Raw genomic sequence first — 19,080 nt, 5'->3', positions numbered from 1 at the left:
TTTATTTTACCAGCAGATCTTGGTGGTACAGAAATACGGTTTTCTTTAAATATTTACGAGTTATTGGCCAGCATCTACAAAAAATATATGACATTTTAAGTCTGGATATAACAAAAAAAAAAAAAAATACCACAGGCTTAATTCCACATAATTATCATCAAATGAAGAGAGACTTTAACACATCCAAAACAAAAGACCCTCATGCAAAGCAAAACAGATATACAAATAATAAGGAAGGCAACTTATACTTGCTGCTGTTCACTCTTTGACCTAGATAACTGATCATTCAGTGATGGAACATATTATTTCCTCTTGTTCTTTCACTGAGAAGAGAGCATACATCCATTGTGTTTTCAATGTATTTTAAGTAAGCAGTCGTATGCCAGCATGTTAAGCTTAATTCAATAAACATACTGGGTAGTGTGGAAAAGCCCTGAGATAACATACCAATAACAAAAAGAAAACCCACAGTGTCAAGATGAGTCACATCAAACTCTGGAATGAGAGGTCTACTACTTGATTCAATTGTGAAACCCATTCAGATTTTGAGCCTTGTGGCATATCTTTTTACTTTCTGACAATTGCAGCTAGCCTTATGCCTGCTCTGCAACACATCACTTTCACTAACAGAACACATTTGAGATACCTTGCTGGATAAATGGCCCCTCTAGACTTTTTCATGTATTACAGTGTTCCACTACACTGATGCTTAAAATGGCAGGTTTGAGGCCGATCAGAATGCTGGCGTTCTTGTCTATCTCTATACCCGTTTACTAAATTAAAGTTTGTTCCTTGGTGCACCATTTTGTGATATTTCAGATAACATAAATTAAATGTGAATATTACACTGCATCCCTTCCTCATATCAATGGCAAAAAAACCTTCTGTGGCAGTGCAAGATGATACCATTGCCTAATTTGGGCACTGACAGGGCGCACATGATTTCTACAGTGCTCTGTAACTCATCAGACGTTTCTTTAATGAATAATGATAATGATGCTGATTATGATAATAATAATGACCCCTCCCAGGGGATGCCCTGTTGTTGAAGGCATCTTAAATGTTAGGTGGGAAGGCTTGTGTGTTCTGTCGAAGTCATGAGCTGTACCGGCAGTAGCAAAGCTACTGGCAGGGTCACCCAGGTTGAAGTGGTCTTGATGGAGTGGTCACATAAAGTGGGCCCCACAACACAGGGCAGGAAAAGCTGTAAAGACATAGTGAAGCCAACTTCCCTAAAGGAGTAAATCCAAGACAAATCCTGGCCCTGCAAAGTTGGGGGTTGGGCAAGGGCCTAACAATCCCTTCCTTTCAAAAAATGTTTAAAAACTTCAAAGGAAAATTGTTCATGATATAAGTGGAGAGAGAAACAAGATGGTCAACTGCAGAATGATGCTTTCTGAAACTGCATTGGGCAGGTGTTAAAAGACTGCAGGACTCCACCCACCAAGCTAAACGGCAATTCACCATACGCTCCAAAACCTTACATACACTACTCGTGAGAGAAATGGGGCGATAGCTAGAGGGGAGATGTTTGTCCTTTCCAGGTTTCAGGACAGGAACGACAATAGTTTCCCGCCATCGTCTAGGAAAAGTACTGTCAGTCCAAATTCGATTATAAATGCGAAGGAGGTAACGCAGACTATGGGTTGATAAATGCAGCAACATTTGGGTGTGGATACCATCCGGTCCTGGGGCGAGGAGCGAGAAGAATAGAGTGCATGTCGGAGTTCCCGCATGGAGAAAACAGTATGATAGCTTTCGCGATTTTGAGAGAAGAAAGCAAGAGTTTGCAATTCCGCTGCACGTTTCTTCGGGAGAAACGCTGGCGGGTAATTTGAAGAGCTAGAAATCTCAGCACAGTGTTTACCCAAGGAGTTAGAAATTGCGACAGGGTCACCCAAGGAGTTAGAAATTGCGACAGGGTCCACTAAAGTATCACGCGCGACAGTGAGCCCAGGGACCGGGGAGAAACTAGGTGCGCCTGATAACCGTCGAATCCGACTCCAAACTTCCGAGGAGGGAGTGAAGGTGTTAAATGAACTAATAAAGAATTTCCAGCTTGCCTTCTTGCTGTCGCAGATGACGCAACGGCATCACGCACGGAACTGCTTATAGCGGATACAGTTGGCCAAAGTAGGATGGTGGCGGAAAATGCGAAGAGCACGTCGCCGCTCACGTATTGCGTCACGGCATGCCTCGTTCCACCAAGGAACTGGGGGACACCGGGGCAATTCGGAGGTGCGTGGTATTGAACGTTCCGCAGCTGTAAGAATAACGTCGGTAATATGTGTGACCTCATCGTCGACGCTAGGAAAGTGATGGTCATCAAATGTCGCTAGAGATGAAAAAAGTGTCCAATCGGCTTGGGCAAACTTCCAGCGTCGCGGGTGCATATAGGGCAGTTGAGACTGCAGTCTAAGGACACATGGAAAGTGATCACTCGAGTGTGTATCATCAAGGGCGAACCATTCGAAGCCCCGAGCTAGCGGAACAGTACCGACCGAAAGGTCCAAATGAGAGAAATTTGTCGAGGCAGACAAAATGTAGGGACCCCAGTGTTGAGGCAAACTAGATCCGCTTGGTGGAAGACGTCTAGCAATAGTGAGCCACATGGACAAGGATGTGGAGATCCCCAAAGCGGGTGGTGGGCATTGAAGTCCCCAACCAGCAAATAGGGGGGTGGAAGCTGACCAAGAAGATGAAGGAGATCAGCTCATGCCATTGGTGTGCACGATGGAATGTATACAGTACAAAGAGAAAAGGTATATCCAGAAAGGGAAAGACGGACAGCGGCAGCTTGGAAGGAAGTGTTTAAGTGGATTGGGTGATAATGGAGAGTATCATGGAGAAGAATCATAAGTCCTCCATGTGCTGGAGAGCCTTCAACAGAGGGGAGATCAAATCGGATGGACTGAAAATGGGGGAGAACAAAGCGGTCATAGGGATGCAGCTTTGTTTCCTTAAGACAGAAGATGACCGGAGAGTAGGATCGTAAGAGGATCGACAATTCATCCCGATTGGCTCGAATGCCGTGGATATTCCAGTGGATAATGGACACAGGGTGAACAGAAAATGGAGGAATGTGACCAAGGTTGCCATCAACTCAACGACTGCTCAGAGCTTGCGACCGACAGCATGGGATGGCATTCAGCCGAAGGCAGATGATCCTGATCCATAGGTTGTTCAGGAGCAGCTCCTGCCACCAGCGATCGGCCGGTTCATCGGCCGCCAGCAGTGCGCCTCAGCGACACAGAAGACAGCCGAGAAGCAAGGACAGTGCTGTATTTTCCTGTCTGAGGCACGGTGGGATGTCGAATGGCGAATAATTTTCGAGCAGCAAAGGTCGACACCTTTTCCTTCACTCTGATTTCCTGGATGAGCTTTTCGTCTTTAAAAATGGGGCAATCTCGAGAGGAAGCAGTGTGGTCACCCATACAGTTGATGCAGCGAGGGGATGGAGGTGGACAAGCACCCTCATGGGCATCCTTTCCACACGTAACACATTTGGCCGGATTGGAACAGGACTGGCTGGTGTGATTGAACCGCTGACACCGATAGCAACACGTAGGGTTTGGGACATAAGGGCGAACGGAAATTATCTCATAGCCTGCTTTGATTTTGGATGGGAGTTGAAATTTGTCAAATGTCAAGAAGACAGTGCGGGTTGGAATGATGTTCGTGTCAACCCTTTTCATAACTCTATGTGTAGTGTTGGCAGAAGAGCCAACACTGTTTTTCTAGAGGAGGCCGAAATGCACGCGTTTAATTACACGCTGACTGGCGTGAGGTCTGGAACAGGACAATATCTTGAGAATTGCAAATAAAGTAAGTAGTTGATATAATACTTAACTTTAATCCACAATTGTAGAACATCTCTCTTGATGATACATGCTTCACATAATAAATATCAAGTGAATACGGCGCCTTGCTAGGTCGTAGCAAATGACGTAGCTGAAGGCTATGCTAACTATCATCTCGGCAAATGAGAGCGTCTTTGTCAGTGAACCATTGCTATGAACGTCGGCTGTACAACTGGGGCGAGTGCCAGGACGTCTCTCTAGACCTGCCGTGTGGTGGCGCTCTGTCTGCAATTACTGACAGTGGCGACACGCGGGTCCGGGGTATACTAATGGACCGCGGCCAATTTAAAGGCTACCACCTAGCAAGTGTGGTGTCTGGCGGTGACACCACACTATGAACAGCCGTTATGCCCTGGTCAGACAGGTAGTGCTGAATTTCGTTGTCAGACAATCCATCGAGGGAGCGTGTATAAACAACTCCACGCGAGGAATTTAAACTACGGTGCGGTTTCACCCGGACAGGGAAGGTGTGGAGAAGTGAAGTACGCAGCAATTTTTGTGCCTGGAGGGCACTGACTGTTTCTAACAACAAGGTGCCATTCCGTAATCTGGAACAAGACTTTACAGGACCTGCAGTTGCGTCGACACCTTTCTGAATAATGAAAGGGTTGACCGTGGAGAAGTCGTGACCTTCATCAGACCGAGAAACAACAAGGAACTGTGGCAATGACGGAAGAACTGTCTGTGGCTGAGACTCAGTGAACTTACGCTTGTGAGCAGACATAGTGGAAGGTGAGGAAACCATTGCGGAAGAATCCCCCATGATTACCGGCGTCTCCGATGGTGCGCTCCTCCCTTGTGGGGGCCCTCTCTGAGGGCACTCCCGCCTTAGGTGATTGTTCAAACCTCAGGTCACACCTCCCGACAAACGGACGGAGGGACCAATCGGCACTTTCGGAAGGTATCAGCTTGGGTAATCACCCCTGCCTGGGCCTGGCCGTTACCAGGGGGTACGTACGTGTCCTACCTGTCTACCCGGGGCGGGGAATTACGCGTTACCCCGTCACCGGCTACACACGAAAATGCGTGCGTCAGCCTTCAGACATGCACAGGGAGGAAGAAAGAGAAAGGGAAAAACAAAGAAAGGGAAAGGAAAGAAGAGAGGTCTCAAACACCGCAGCAGAGAAAAGGGTAAAGAGAAGAGGTAAGGAAAAGAGAAGGATAAAGGAAGGATGAAGACATACAAGCAGAGAAGGCGAAGAATGCGTTAAATTTACGAGCGTCCGTCTCCGGACGTAGGCACAAACCATACTCCCAGAGGAGGAGAAAGGGAAGGAAAGAGCCAGAGGTGAGGGGAGGGGGGTGAAGATGGGGGATAGGGAAGGATGCGGAAAAGGAAGGTATGCAGCCCGGAAAGGAAGGAGGGCCACATTAACTCGGGGCCCCGTGCTCGCTACACACATATCCACAAAAGAGTTGTGGACCCCCTGGGGGGAAACTATTCATTTATCAATGCACATGACCAGTATTAAGACACCTTCTATGAGAACCTCATTCTGCCAACGGCCTTGTCAAAGAGGGCGGAGGAGCGGATAGAGGTTCAGGGCACTCTCTTGTCCTAGAGGTGGGAAATTGCCCCTAAAGGCGGAAGAATCAGCAATGATCAACGACATGAGGATGCAGAAGGCAATGGAAACCACTGCATTAAAGACACGTAACGTGTGTCCACAGGACATGTGGCCTGTAATTGAAGAAGTGTCATGACGATCTCTCCATTGGCAAAAGATTCCGGAATAGTCCCCCATTCGGATCTCTGGGAGGGGACTGCCAAGGGGGAGGTTACCATGAGAAAAAGATTGAATAATCAACGAAAGGATAACGTTCTACGAGTCGGGGCATGGAATGTCAGAAGCTTGAACGTGGTAGGGAAACTAGAAAATCTGAAAAGGGAAATGCAAAGGCTCAATCTAGATATAGTGGGGGTCAGTGAAGTGAAGTGGAAGGAAGACAAGGATTTCTGGTCAGATGAGTATCGGGTAATATCAACAGCAGCAGAAAATGGTATAACAGGTGTAGGATTCGTTATGAATAGGACGGTAGGGCAGAGGGTGTGTTACTGTGAACAGTTCAGTGAGCGGGTTGTTCTAATCAGAAGCGACAGCAGACCAACACCGACAACGATAGTTCAGGTATACATGCCGACGTCGCAAGCTGAAGGTGAACAGATAGAGAAAGTGTATGAGGATATTGAAAGGGTAATGCAGTATGTAAAGGGGGACAAAAACCTAACAGTCATGGGCGACTGGAATGCAGTTGTAGGGGAAGGAGTAGAAGAAAAGGTTACAGGAGAATATGGGCTTGGGACAAGGAATGAAAGAGGAGAAAGACTAATTGAGTTCTGTAACAAGTTTCAGCTAGTAATAGCCAATACCCTGTTCCAGAATCACAAAAGGAGGAGGTATATTTGGAAAAAGCCGGGAGATACGAGAAGATTTCAATTAGATTACATCATGGTCAGACAGGGATTCCAAAATCAGATACCGGATTGTGAAGTGTACCCAGGAGCAGATATAGACTCAGATCACAATATAGTAGTGATGAAGAGTAGGCTGAAGTTCAAGACATTAGTCAGGAAGAATCAAGACGCAAAGAAGTGGGATACGGAAGTACTAAGGAATGACGAGATACGTTTGAAGTTCTCTAACGCTATAGATACAGCAATAAGGAATAGTGTAGTAGGCAGTACAGTTGAAGAGGAATGGACATCTCTAAAAAGGGCCATCACAGAAGTTGGGAAGGAAAACATAGGTACAAAGAAGGTAGCTGCGAAGAAACCATGGGTAACAGAAGAAATACTTCAGTTGATTGATGAAAGGAGGAAGTACAAACATGTTTCGGGAAAATCAGGAATACAGAAATACAAGTCGCTGAGGAATCAAATAAATAGGAAGTGCAGGGAAGCTAAGACGAAATGGCTGCAGGAAAAATGTGAAGACATCAAAAAGATATGACTGTCGGAAGGACAGACTCAGCATACAGGAAAGTCAAAACAACCTTTTGTGACATTAAAAGCAACAGTGGTAACATTAAGAATGCAACGGGAATTCCACTGTTAAATGCAGAGGAGAGAGCAGATAGGTGGAAAGAATACATTGAAAGCCTCTATGAGGGTGAAGATTTGTCTGATGTGATAGAAGAAGAAACAGGAGTCGATTTAGAAGAGATAGGGGATCCAGTATTAGAATTGGAATTTAAAAGAGCTTTGGAGGACTTACGGTCAAATAAGGCAGAAAGGATAGATAACATTCCATCAGAATTTCTAAAATCATTGGGGGGAAGTGGCAACAAAACGACTATTCACGTTGGTGTGTAGAATATATGAGTCCGGCGATATACCATCTGACTTTTGGAAAAGCATCATCCACACAATTCCGAAGATGGCAAGAGCTGACAAGTGCGAGAATTATCGCACAATCAGCTTAACAGCTCATGCATCGAAGCTGCTTACAAGAATAATATACAGAAGAATGGAAAAGAAAATTGAGAATGCGCTAGGTGAAGATCAGTTTGGCTTTAGGAAAAGTAAAGGGACGAGAGAGGCAATTCTGACGTTACGGCTAATAATGAAAGCAAGGCTAAAGAAAAATCAAGATACTTTCATAGGATTTGTCGACCTGGAAAAAGCGTTCGACAATATAAAATGGTGCAAGCTGTTCGAGATTCTGAAAAAAGTAGGCGTAAGCTATAGGGAGAAACGGGTCATATACAATATGTACAACAACCAAGAGGGAATAATAAGAGCAGACGATCAAGAACGAAGTGCTCGTATTAAGAAGGGTGTAAGACAAGGCTGTAGCCTTTTGCTCCTACTCTTCAATCTGTACATTGAGGAAGCAATGATGGAAATAAAAGAAAGCTTCAGGAGTGGAATTAAAATACAAGGTGAAAGGATATCAATGATACGATTCGCTGATGACATTGCTATCCTGAGTGAAAGTGAAGAAGAATTAAATGATCTGCTGAATGGAATGAACAGTCTAATGAGTACACAGTATGGTTTGAGTGTAAATCGGAGAAAGACGAAGGTAATGAGAAGTGGTAGAAATGAGAACAGCGAGAAAATTAACATCAGGATTGATGGTCACGAAGTCAATGAAGTTAAGGAATTCTGCTACCTAGGCAGTAAAATAACCAATGACGGACGGAGCAAGGAGGACATCAAAAGCAGACTCGCCATGGCAAAAAAGGCATTTCTGGCCAAGAGAAGTCTAATATCAAATACCAGCCTTAATTTGAGGAAGAAATTTCTGAGGATGTACGTCTGGAGTACCGCATTGTATGGTAGTGAAACATGGACTGTGGGAAAACCGGAACAGAAGAGAATCGAAGCATTTGAGATGTGATGCTATAGACAAATGTTGAAAATTAGGTGGACTGATAAGGTAAGGAATGAGGAGGTTCTATGCAGAATCGGAGAGGAGAGGAATATGTGGAAAAACTGATAAGGAGAAGGGACAGGATGATAGGACATCTGCTAAGACATGAGGGAATGACTTCCATGGTACTAGAGGGAGCTGTAGAGGGCAAAAACTGTAGAGGAAGACAGAGATTGGAATAAGTCAAGCAAATAATTGAGGACGTAGGTTGCAAGTGCTACTCTGAGGTGAAGAGGTTAGCACAGGAAAGGAATTCGTGGCGGGCCGCATCAAACCAGTCAGTAGACTGATGAAAAAAAAAAATGAGAACTTCGAGGCAGCCTATGACTGAGGCCTTGGGCATGATGTTAAAATAATTATTGGAGACCTCAAAGCACAGAGTGGAAAAGAAGATTATTACCATCCAGCAATAGGAAAGCATAGCCTCCATGAATATACAAATGATAAAGAAAACACAGAGTTGTTCAGTTTGCAATATCACTATAGGTAGCAGCACTATGTTCCCACACAAATGGATCCACAAAGCAACATGGTGCAGCCCTGATCAGCATACCTTAAAAAAACTAATGCAAGGAAAGTGAAAGGAACATCTCAAAAAAAGTATATGGCATCAAAGCTACAAAATTAAGAGATTGCTAAAACGTACTCTGAGAAGGTTATTGAGAATCTTGCACTATACTCTCCTAGTGTAAGTGATACTTTGGATCAGGAATAGAGTGAGTGCAGGAATGCAGTCGTTAAGGCAGCAGAAGAGCTGCTATGGAAAGAGGGAAAACAACCATGGAATTCCTGGTTTGATGAAGATTGTAACTGAGTAAGTTCCGAGAAAAACTTGGCTCACAGGAAAATGGTTGAGAAATCATATACAAGTTTAGCGATAAGAAATTATCAGGATAAAAGGAAAAGAAGAGATGACACTTCATTGGAAGAATAAAAGGGAATGGGAAAGGAAGCAGGTTGAAGAATTGGAGGCAATTGGAAAATCAAATGTCAGAAATCTACCTGAAAATTAATAGTGAAAGAAGAACATTAAAGCCACATATTAATATATGTAAAAGTAAAAGTGGGGAATTACTAACTGATGGGATAGTTGCCACTAGAGTAATGTGCTCAAGCTATCTGACACATTAGTTCTTTATTACTCTAGTTATGTTTCCTCTGTCAACATGAAGTGTGCTGCTTGCAACTGGTAGTTCAGCAAGCTTGAGTTCTAGCTTTCTGATGGGTGGCCTCTTCAAAGAACTAATCTAAAAATCTGAATGGGTACGGCATGCCTCCCAGTCTCTGTGCTAAGGCACAGTGCTCCATTAGCCAAACAGGTTTCCCTTCGGCATAATTATCTACATGTGAAAGAATGAGCAATATCATCATTTTGTCTTTTCTGGTAAAATTCCGCAGCTTCAGAACTACTGCATTAAAGAAAAAGTTTACCATTTATTATACGAGGGTTATTCCAAAAGTAAGGTCCGATTCGCCGTAACTATTGAAATTTGGCGCCAATGACAAAACACGCATGCGCGCCGACTCCCGGCAAGCCTTGCGCGTCAAACGCCGCCATTCGCTTTGTTACTGTTGCTGAGTGTAGTTCACAGTGTCACTATACAATGTTTAAGACAATTGATCAGCCCGCCGATTGTGAAGTAAGGGCAGTGATACGGTTTTTGTCTGCAAGAAACAATTCGGCGGCGGAAATCCATCGGCAGATTACTGAAGTGTACGGTCCTAACATAATGAGCGACAGTGAAGTGCGCAAGTGGGTGCGAGCTTTTAATGAAGGACGGGATAATGTGCATGATGAACCACGGTGTGGCCGACCATCAGTGATTTCAGACGATTTGGTCAATGCGGTTGACAAAAAAATTCGTGAACATCGCCGATTCACTATGACAGACGTAGACATGCATTTTCCGAATGTGAGTAGAACAACTTTGTACAGAATTGTGTCTGAACATTTGAAGTTTCACAAATTGTGTGCCCGTTGGGTTCCCAGGCAGCTTACTGAGCCCCAACGAATGAAAAGAATGGCTTTTGCTCTTGATTTTTTGGAGCGATATCATAAGGAAGGTGACAGTCTTTTAGACAATGTTGTCACAGGGGATGAGACATGGGTTTCTCACATCACTCCAGAGTCTAAACGTCAGTCAATGCAATGGCGTCACACGTCATCGCCAGTCAAGGTCAAGGCAAAGCAGACAATCTCAACACGTAAGGTTATGGCGACTGTGTTCTGGGATAGACGTGGAGTATTGTTAGTCGACTTTATGGAGAGAGGAACAACGATTAATAAAGCCGCCTACTGCGCTACCCTGACTAAACTTCGACGTGCAATCCAGAATAAGCGACGTGGTCTTTTGTCGTCTGGAATCTTGTTGTTGCATGACAATGCCAGACCCCACACTGCAAATGAAACGCAAGCTCTGATCAAGAAATTTGGATGGGAACAGATGGACCATCCTCCTTACAGTCCGGACCTAGCGCCAAGTGATTTCCACCTGTTCCGTTACTTAAAGGAGTTTCTCGGCGGCAAGCGCTTCGACACAGATGATGAAGTGAAAGAAGCAGTTAAGGACAGGTTATCGTCACAGGCGGCCGATTTCTATAACATGGGCATTCAAAAGCTTGTTGAACGATGTGACAAATGTTTAAATAAGTATGGAAGTTATGTAGAAAAATAGATAAAGATGTAAGGAATGTAAATAAAACAATTGTTTTGAAAAAACATTTTAGTTTTGATTTTTTTTTTATAACCGGACCTTACTTTTGGAATAACCCTCGTACATTTCCCACTTTTGATTCCAAGTCTATGAAGGAGGTACTCTACACATATTAATATAAAATTAGCCAAATATAAAACTCTTGAAAGGAGCAGATAAATTTAATCAATGAGCATCAATTCATTAACACAATCTGCCATAGTCAGAGGTAATTTATATGCAAAAATGTTAGTAATCTGCTAAATGGATGTGACATTTTAGCCCAGGTTAGGTGACATCAGAACACACAGCAGTATACAGAAGTGGGACAGGGTCTAAGAAGCTGTCACCTATCGTGTAAAGAAAATACCTCTTTCATTGGCATACGGAGCTTGAGAATCTCACCATACCGTCGCAGCACCTCCATCGGTGCATGGATCTTAATAAAAACCAATCCATTTGGTTCTGGCTTTTCATATTCAAGTTCAAGTCCTGTGTAAAAGTAACATGTTCAAATTAATACTAAAATGTAGACTTTCACGGCCGGAAATATCATGTCCATTATTATTATCCGGGCTGTTATGCCATGGTCGGTTGAATTCTGTGTCGATTGCCAATGTTTCGTCTCCGACTGCGGGAGACATCTTCAAGGGGGTCCGTAGCTCGATGGAAGGTCCAACACACCCACTGGCTCGCTACTGACTGCGAGCCAGTGGGTATGTTGGACCTTCCATCGAGCTACGGACCCCCTTGAAGATGTCTCCCACAGTCGGAGACGAAACGTTGGGAATCGACACAGAATTCATCAACCGACCACGGCATAACAGCCCGGATAATTATAATGGACACGTTCAAATTAAATAATCTGCAGGATCCAAACCTAAATGAAATGGTAAGGCATGAAAAACTTTAATAGACACCTGATTCCTCTGAAATGGATTAACTGATAGTGTTATCAAATACTGATATAGGATGCAATACACATACAATTTAAAATGTCACTTGTAATTTCTTGTAAACATTGTGTAGTTACTTGTGGTAGAACATAACAGCATCTAAAAACAAGTATGACTTATTTTTTAAAAGATATCATATTTGCCAATGACTGGAAAATATTTATTTTAGCTTGGGGAAAATTTTTGCTGCAATGTATGCTGGAACTGCAACAAACTCCATACAGCTGCCTTGAAACAGAACTGATTAACTTCTCATAGTGGGAATTCTGGTGCAGTTCCAACACACACTGCAACAAAAATTTTCCGCTAGCTAACATAAATACTTTCTACAGTCAATGTCGAATATGAAGTCCTTTAAAATGTTCTACATGATTGTGATCCAAAAACATTAGAAGTTAACAATATGAGTTAATTTGTGTACATAATTGTCATATTTAGAAGCTGATCTTAGTAATATTAATGAAGATAAACTAGTTACAACACCTTCTTGAATTAGATTCTTTTCAAATATACGTCGCCTCTCACGGGATTCATGTGTTACTGCTTTTTCATTGTGCTCATCCCATACAATCACAAAGTCAATACTGCGTTTTTTATCCCTGAAGTACAGTGATGCCTGAAACAAGAAAGTCTGCTGTTTTCATTGGAAATATATAAATTACAGAATATTTCTTCTGAAATATGATGAACAATGTCACTACATAGTATAGATGATGATAAAAATAACACACCAACAAAACTGAGCATTTGACATCTACCAGAATAAATAGGAGTGAGAACCTTGGTTATTACAACACCTGTTTTTTTTCTCCATGTAATGGTAATACAACATTAACAGAGACTTTTATCACAGAGTTCACATATGACAGATGGCCAAGTGTCTGCCCTGCTCCAGCTATGAAGTGGCCGATGAAAATGAAATCACGGAGCTCCATGGAGAGACATACTTGCACTGTGAAACATACATTTATATTTAACATCATAAAAAATTCTTCTTCTTCAAGCCACTCTGTTCAAACTAAGGCTGCTTCAAATAAATATGGTACTCAGTTCTTTCATTCCTTAGTAATTATGCACATTTATTATGGTGCAAGGTTTCAAATATGATGCACCTTAATACAAAAAACTGAGGTCAACGGAAGTGTCTGATTCCACCCGTCTGCTTTGACCCTTGACATAATGGCGTTGTGTGTGGCATCACTATGGTGTGGTGTTCCTGAGTTGGTTGTGTTTCTAGATGTCATGTTGTATTTGAGGTGTATGTACTGAGTTTAACGTGCGGTACTGGGTCTATTTGAGTTTTGGTTGTCATTGTGCTATTGTGGTTTTGAGTTTAGGTAGTTGGAGTGGTAACGTGTGTGTGTGTGTGTGTGTGTGTGTGTGTGTGTGTGTGTGTGTGTGCGCGCGCATATGCGCACACCTGCGCTTCTAGTGGCCAACCTGTGGTGATGTTGGGGTTGTGGGGCGCTCAACGGCGTGGTTATCAGCGCCCGTACAATTATCCAATCTTTGCTCAGCCCAATTTCGCCACTTTCTTGGATGATGATGAAATGATGAGGACAACACAAACACCCAGTCATCTCGAGGCAGGTGAAAATCCCTGACCCCGCCGGGAATCGAACCCGGGACCCCGTGCTCGGGAAGCGAGAACGCTACCGCGAGACCACGAGCGGCGGACTAGTGGCCAACCTATTTGGTATTGCCGAATGCTTTTGTTGGTAAGTACTTTTTGTTTTGGTTTTATCCTATAGTAATTGTGATATTTTTGTCTGTTGTATATTTATGGTAGGTCAGCTGTAGTCATGTAGTAAATAGAGGGTACTCAGGTTTTTGAGTAGTTAGGGTTTTGGTTCCACTTTTCAAGTGATGGTTTTTCGATATTGATAGCTATGGTTGAGCTATATAGGTCAAGGGAAATGTTCTGTTCCTGTGGATTTGTTGGTATAACAGAATGTTGCAATTTACATTTTTTTATACTATTTGTATTAGGATGGTGCAGTGTTTTTTTTGTTTTTTTTTTTGTTTGTTTTGCTTGTCCCTGCTCTGCCCTGTGATTGTCCCATTGGTTTCATTTTATTTTTAGAGTGAGATGTTATTGTGACATTTTTATTTTTGTTCACGCTTGCTGGTAAGTGTATGTAGTGACGTCATTGTTGGTGTATTGTATACACTGGAACGAGCCGTTTACGCCATACTGATGATATCATGTGCCCCCTAACAGAGGGGTTGAATCATCAGACACTTCAGTAACACCAAAAATTGCATAATCTATCACTGATTCATTGATTTTCATTGTATACCACAGGCCATTGGGTTGCTATATGAACGCAAGTTTTTCTCCAAACCAGATCTGGCTGATGCACATTTACTAATACAGCTCAATGAAGCTTGGCAAAACATAAAGAAGAAAGTATGCGTGCCAGCCTTTATAGCAATGAGAGGCTGCCGTCTGATGTTGCTAGCTCACAAGAAATCCTTCAAAGATATTTAGCATGAGTTATTTGCTTTGTTCTGGTCTGTGCACACTGTCAGATTAACTGAAGCCTTCGATACCACTTCGCAGATTCACAGTCTCTCTCCCTCCTCCCCCTTTCAATCTAACCTAGACCTTGGGCAACACTACAGATCAGTTCGTTACCAGAAAAAATAATATAGATGCAAAAATATTGTCAGTATCCTGTTCTCCTTCTGTTTACACACATAAGACCCAAAATGCCACAGCACCATTATGTTACGGGATGAAGCAGACACCCAGTATTGGGTAAGCTGTTGGCTCAAATTACCTTCATGATGCCACAGTAATGGGTAGAACCAATCAGGGCCACACTGTGAATCTAAAAACGTTAAACAAGGGTACCTAAATGCAATTTGTGAAAATGACTTTTTTCTAGGGTAATGTATATTCTTAGATCACAAAAGTCTTAAAAAAACTCAATGACACTTTGATGCTTCTGACAATCAAACAAATCCATAGAACACAGGGGATCCTTTTACTATGAAGAATTCATCCCCCATGTGGCAGAAACCACACACTTGTTACAATATATTGTAAGGAAAGGATGTGTCCTTTGAGTGTAGGCCTAGAGCAGAAGGTGACATTACTTGTAGAATACCAACAAGTAAATGGAGGTGCTTACTACATCGGACATGTTCTGCTTCTGGGAAACTATTGCTTGCAACACGTTCTCAATAGAGATTTGGAGCAGCACTACTGAACAAAAAATGTGTATGTCAGCTCAGCCACCAAATGCATCACCTCAAAATCAGAAAATTTCCACTCCGCAGTGAAACACATAGTCAATGCCACCAAACTAGTAGGTCCTACAGCACTATGTAGGGACGAAATTCATCATGACCTTGTGATGGGTGAGAGTTAATAAATAGCTGCTCACAGATGGAAAAGAACGCGTTACTTCATGCATTATGCATAATAAAATGTGTGTGTGTACTATATGCCCTATTTATCAATATAATCTGCATCCCCTAGGTCTATAATTCCATAAAAGGAAGGTTAAGCTCTAATGAATCATTGATATCAAGTTCATTAGAAATGGACCATCAGTTCACATTGGGATAGGAAACCAACTGCGCAGTTCCAAAGAAACTTTTCTGACATTTATCCCCTAGCAATTTAGGAAAATCATGCGAAACCTAAATCTCGAGGGCCAAATGGAGATTTGAAACACTGCCCTTCTGAATGCAAGCTCCGTGTCTTGCCACTGTAACACCTCACTCAGACCAGATGTAGGCTTCTGTATTCTGAACACCGATGCCTTGTTTAAGTGGGCTGAAATTTAATTTTGTTAAAAAGACAATTCATTCATTTTGTACCTCCACCTGTCAGACTAATTTTGCTGTTGTTCAACTGAGCATAGATGCTCAAGCAACCTTTTCATGTATTATTACTGTACAGAATCCCTGATTTATGGTAATATCACTTGCACTTGAGCCATTCCCATGCTGCTCACTCATCTACAATTGCAGAGCTGTGTGTTTCACTCTAACAAGAGAAAGGTCATGTCATCAACTTTTGGGGTTAACTTGGTGACCCCCAATAGCAAACTAGTTCACTGTGTAGTGGACATATACAGCCAACCGCATGAACAGAATCTTGCTTATCTTGCTGAAATTCCATTTTGGTGGCCTTGTTTTGTAGGCCACATTATATAGCAAATGGGCCCAACAAGAGCAGTTGTCATTGAGACACAGAGCTTTATCCACAATTATTGGGCAGTGAGTGTCAACAGAAGTAGACAAAAAAATGAGAAATCAATGCACAACTAAAATGTGCACACATGCTACAAGTAAAAAAGACATAGGACTTCTCAATTAAGAGGGCACACTATTAGCTGACCCTCTAGTCACTACATCAATCAGGGCCACACTGTGAATCTAAAAACATTAAAAAAGGGTACCTAAATGCAACTTGTGCAAATGACTGTTTTCCTAGGATAATGTATATTCTTAGACCACAAAATATCTTAAAAATCTCAATAGCACTTTGAACTGAAGCAGAGTAAAGAGCAAGTGCATGCATTAAGGGGGCCTCCAAGAGACAGAGTTAGGAAGTAGGAGAACGATATTCACATGTTGAAACACTGATTCAACCCATGATGCATGCCTGGATGGCTATGAGTAAAGGCACTGTCCTCAACAGGCAATGGTCAAGCTAAGGGTCTTCGTCTCATAAGCAAGTTTATAATATAATGAAGGTTCATAACCAGTTCTGTCACTTGGGATTATCAGGCAAACTGAGTACAGTAGAAACACAAGGAGAGGGTAGTACCTGTGCTGCTGTTGGAAGAAAGACTCACAAAATGTATGCACATATCATAACGTGCTTTTGATGCCCTACATAGATGAAAAATTGTCCAGTCACACTGCAGTTTCAATTCAATACTGAACTGTACATCCCCCTTTAACTGACCATGAAGCAGATACAAATCGTCCTTCAGGCGCATCCCTAATAAAACTCTGTGATATTCAAATCAATCTTCTGATTTGCTGACCATTTCACTATTTTGTTCCATATCATGTATAGGCTTATGGCAGATTAAGTCTAGCATTTCTTCGTGCTGTGACCTAGAGTCTTTGCAAAATAACTATTTTCTTGTAGAAACTTATCTCACACACAATTTGCACCACAGAAGAAAACTGTCAACTAGGACGGAGGAAACAGTGAAATATTATCTTTAATGACCACTCAGTGATGAGTTTATTGGAGACAGATCAAAAGTCGGGCTGGGGAATACATTCAGCCATGCCCTTTGAAAGAAATCAGTCCAGCATTCACTTCAAATGATTTTGGAAAATCCCAGAAAAGTTAAATACGGATGAGCAGGTGGGCATCTGAATCGCTGTCCTGAATGGGAGTCCAATGGCTTATCCCTGTGCCGCTTCGCTCAATAAAAGTTGACAAGCTTTATGAACAACATCAAAATGTCACTGCAGATGACAGAAAGTTTATTTCCAATGTTAGTCACAGCTGTCAACAGCCAACTTAACTTTCACATTTCCTTCCTCTGCATGCAGAACCCTATCTGGTATTTGTGTAACGTTAATCATTAGGCAGTTGTAACTTGATGTATAGGTCATGAAAATTATTAAGAAGGTAACCATGTTTTCATAATTATACACACATTAAGTTAATTTATAAATTTACAAGTCATCAGCAATATATCATAGCTATTAAACACTATTACTTGTGTTCCAATTACGAGCTACAACCATTGTGGCAATGATATAATGGAAGTGCTTAACATCAATTCAGGCTGGGCTGAAACAGAAAAAAACAGTTGTGGCCTACTCACACACTAACACTGGGCGGCTATGAAAAACAACAATGCTGGGAAATTCATAAGATAATCCGTATATAACTACTCAAATTTGTGTTTACTTTGAGTTGTTCTTGTATTACGCCTACCTTTCGACTCAAGTATCGTAATGACAGTGGGACAAATTAATCACTTTAGTTATCAATGAACTGGGGCTAAAAATAAATTTGACGTAAATAATTGCTATTACTGTAATTTACTCTTCTGGTGTAACATGAAGGAATCGAAAAAAAGGGCTTGACCACAATAGGAAATACCCAAACAAACTCATGTGTACTTGTTTGAAAAGAATAGGAGTCGGGGACGCGAAGGGTAGTGAGAGTGGTTGACGTATCTGTAGAGAGAAATAGTAAATAAAACCTTTGTTTGTGTATTCAGGAGTCCCGTTGTTTCAGTCTTATGCGCGTGCTGCTCATCCTCCGTTAGTGCGTCCACACCACAGTGAGTGTTTCTTCTTCCTTCTTCCGTAATGAGTTGTGCACTGCCTTCTGTCCTCACAGTCATTGGAAACTCTTCAGGCGTAAAATGCTCGCTCTTACGTCCTGACATTTTGATATGGGCCATGGTCACCCCACATTACAACGAATCACAAAGTATAATATGTATTAGTCAGCATACCGATATTCAAGAAACACCACACGAAGAATAAGACTAGTGGTTCATTAGGAACAGTCATGTCACTGCACTTTCACGTATCATGATTCTCAGTTAATTATAACAGTTTCAACCGGCTTCCCGTACGATACATTTCCCAACCCCCCCACGCCAGCACCCATCACCACTCTCACCCCACAGTGTTTGCCAAAGCAGTTTGCTGACATAGATGTTACACACAGATAACGCAGCACAAGCCAGATCAGCGATGCTTATCAAATACCTCCTGTAGTTCACGACTTGATTGATGTACCTTCTTTTTAAATCTCTGCAGTGTCTACAGATTACTTAACAGAATAAATTTGTGAAATCAGATCACTGTTCCGTTGTTTTTCACGTTAAAAATTACGTATAGTGTTGATGCAATTAGTAATTGACATGGAATAAATTCTAAAAGGCGCAAATAATAATAATAAAAAAGTGTTGCAGTAGAATTTAATATATTGATAACATTGCACCGATGATGATTTAGCGTGGAATAAAAGTCGGCCTACTTAAATACTAACCCGAAATCTTTTCGGTCTTGTATCGTCTCGTTAACAACTAAACCTTAATTGTATTGTTCTGTAAGTTCACTTTTGCTGTAAGATTTCGAGTTAACAGTCATATGATAGGAAGATCTACTAGACAAGTTTTATAGCATTGAATGATATGTTGCTTTCACCTAGGTTTTTTTGTTCCTTTTCCTTCCAGTCTTATAATCGGCC

At 42.1% G+C, this 19,080-nt stretch overlaps 1 protein-coding gene across 2 annotated transcripts in view; it reads right to left on the bottom strand.

The window, feature by feature from the left end:
* Positions 1–18,493, bottom strand: part of LOC126419890 (anoctamin-1-like) — a 133,278-nt gene extending 114,785 nt beyond the window's left edge. For both annotated transcript variants that reach the window (XM_050087153.1, XM_050087154.1), the window contains exons 1-3: positions 18,080–18,493; positions 12,369–12,501; positions 11,300–11,421 (exon numbers count right to left, since the gene is read on the bottom strand). In XM_050087153.1, coding sequence (XP_049943110.1) covers positions 11,300–11,421; positions 12,369–12,501; positions 18,080–18,283 — 459 coding nt within the window. In that variant the 5' untranslated portion in view covers positions 18,284–18,493. The remainder of the gene's footprint in view (positions 1–11,299; positions 11,422–12,368; positions 12,502–18,079) is intronic.
* Positions 18,494–19,080: the final 587 nt, after the last annotated feature.

Source organism: Schistocerca serialis, chromosome 9 (genome assembly GCF_023864345.2).
Source record: "Schistocerca serialis cubense isolate TAMUIC-IGC-003099 chromosome 9, iqSchSeri2.2, whole genome shotgun sequence".
Classification (NCBI taxonomy): Eukaryota; Metazoa; Arthropoda; class Insecta; order Orthoptera; family Acrididae; genus Schistocerca; species Schistocerca serialis.
This window is presented reverse-complemented; position numbering and strand designations above follow the sequence as displayed.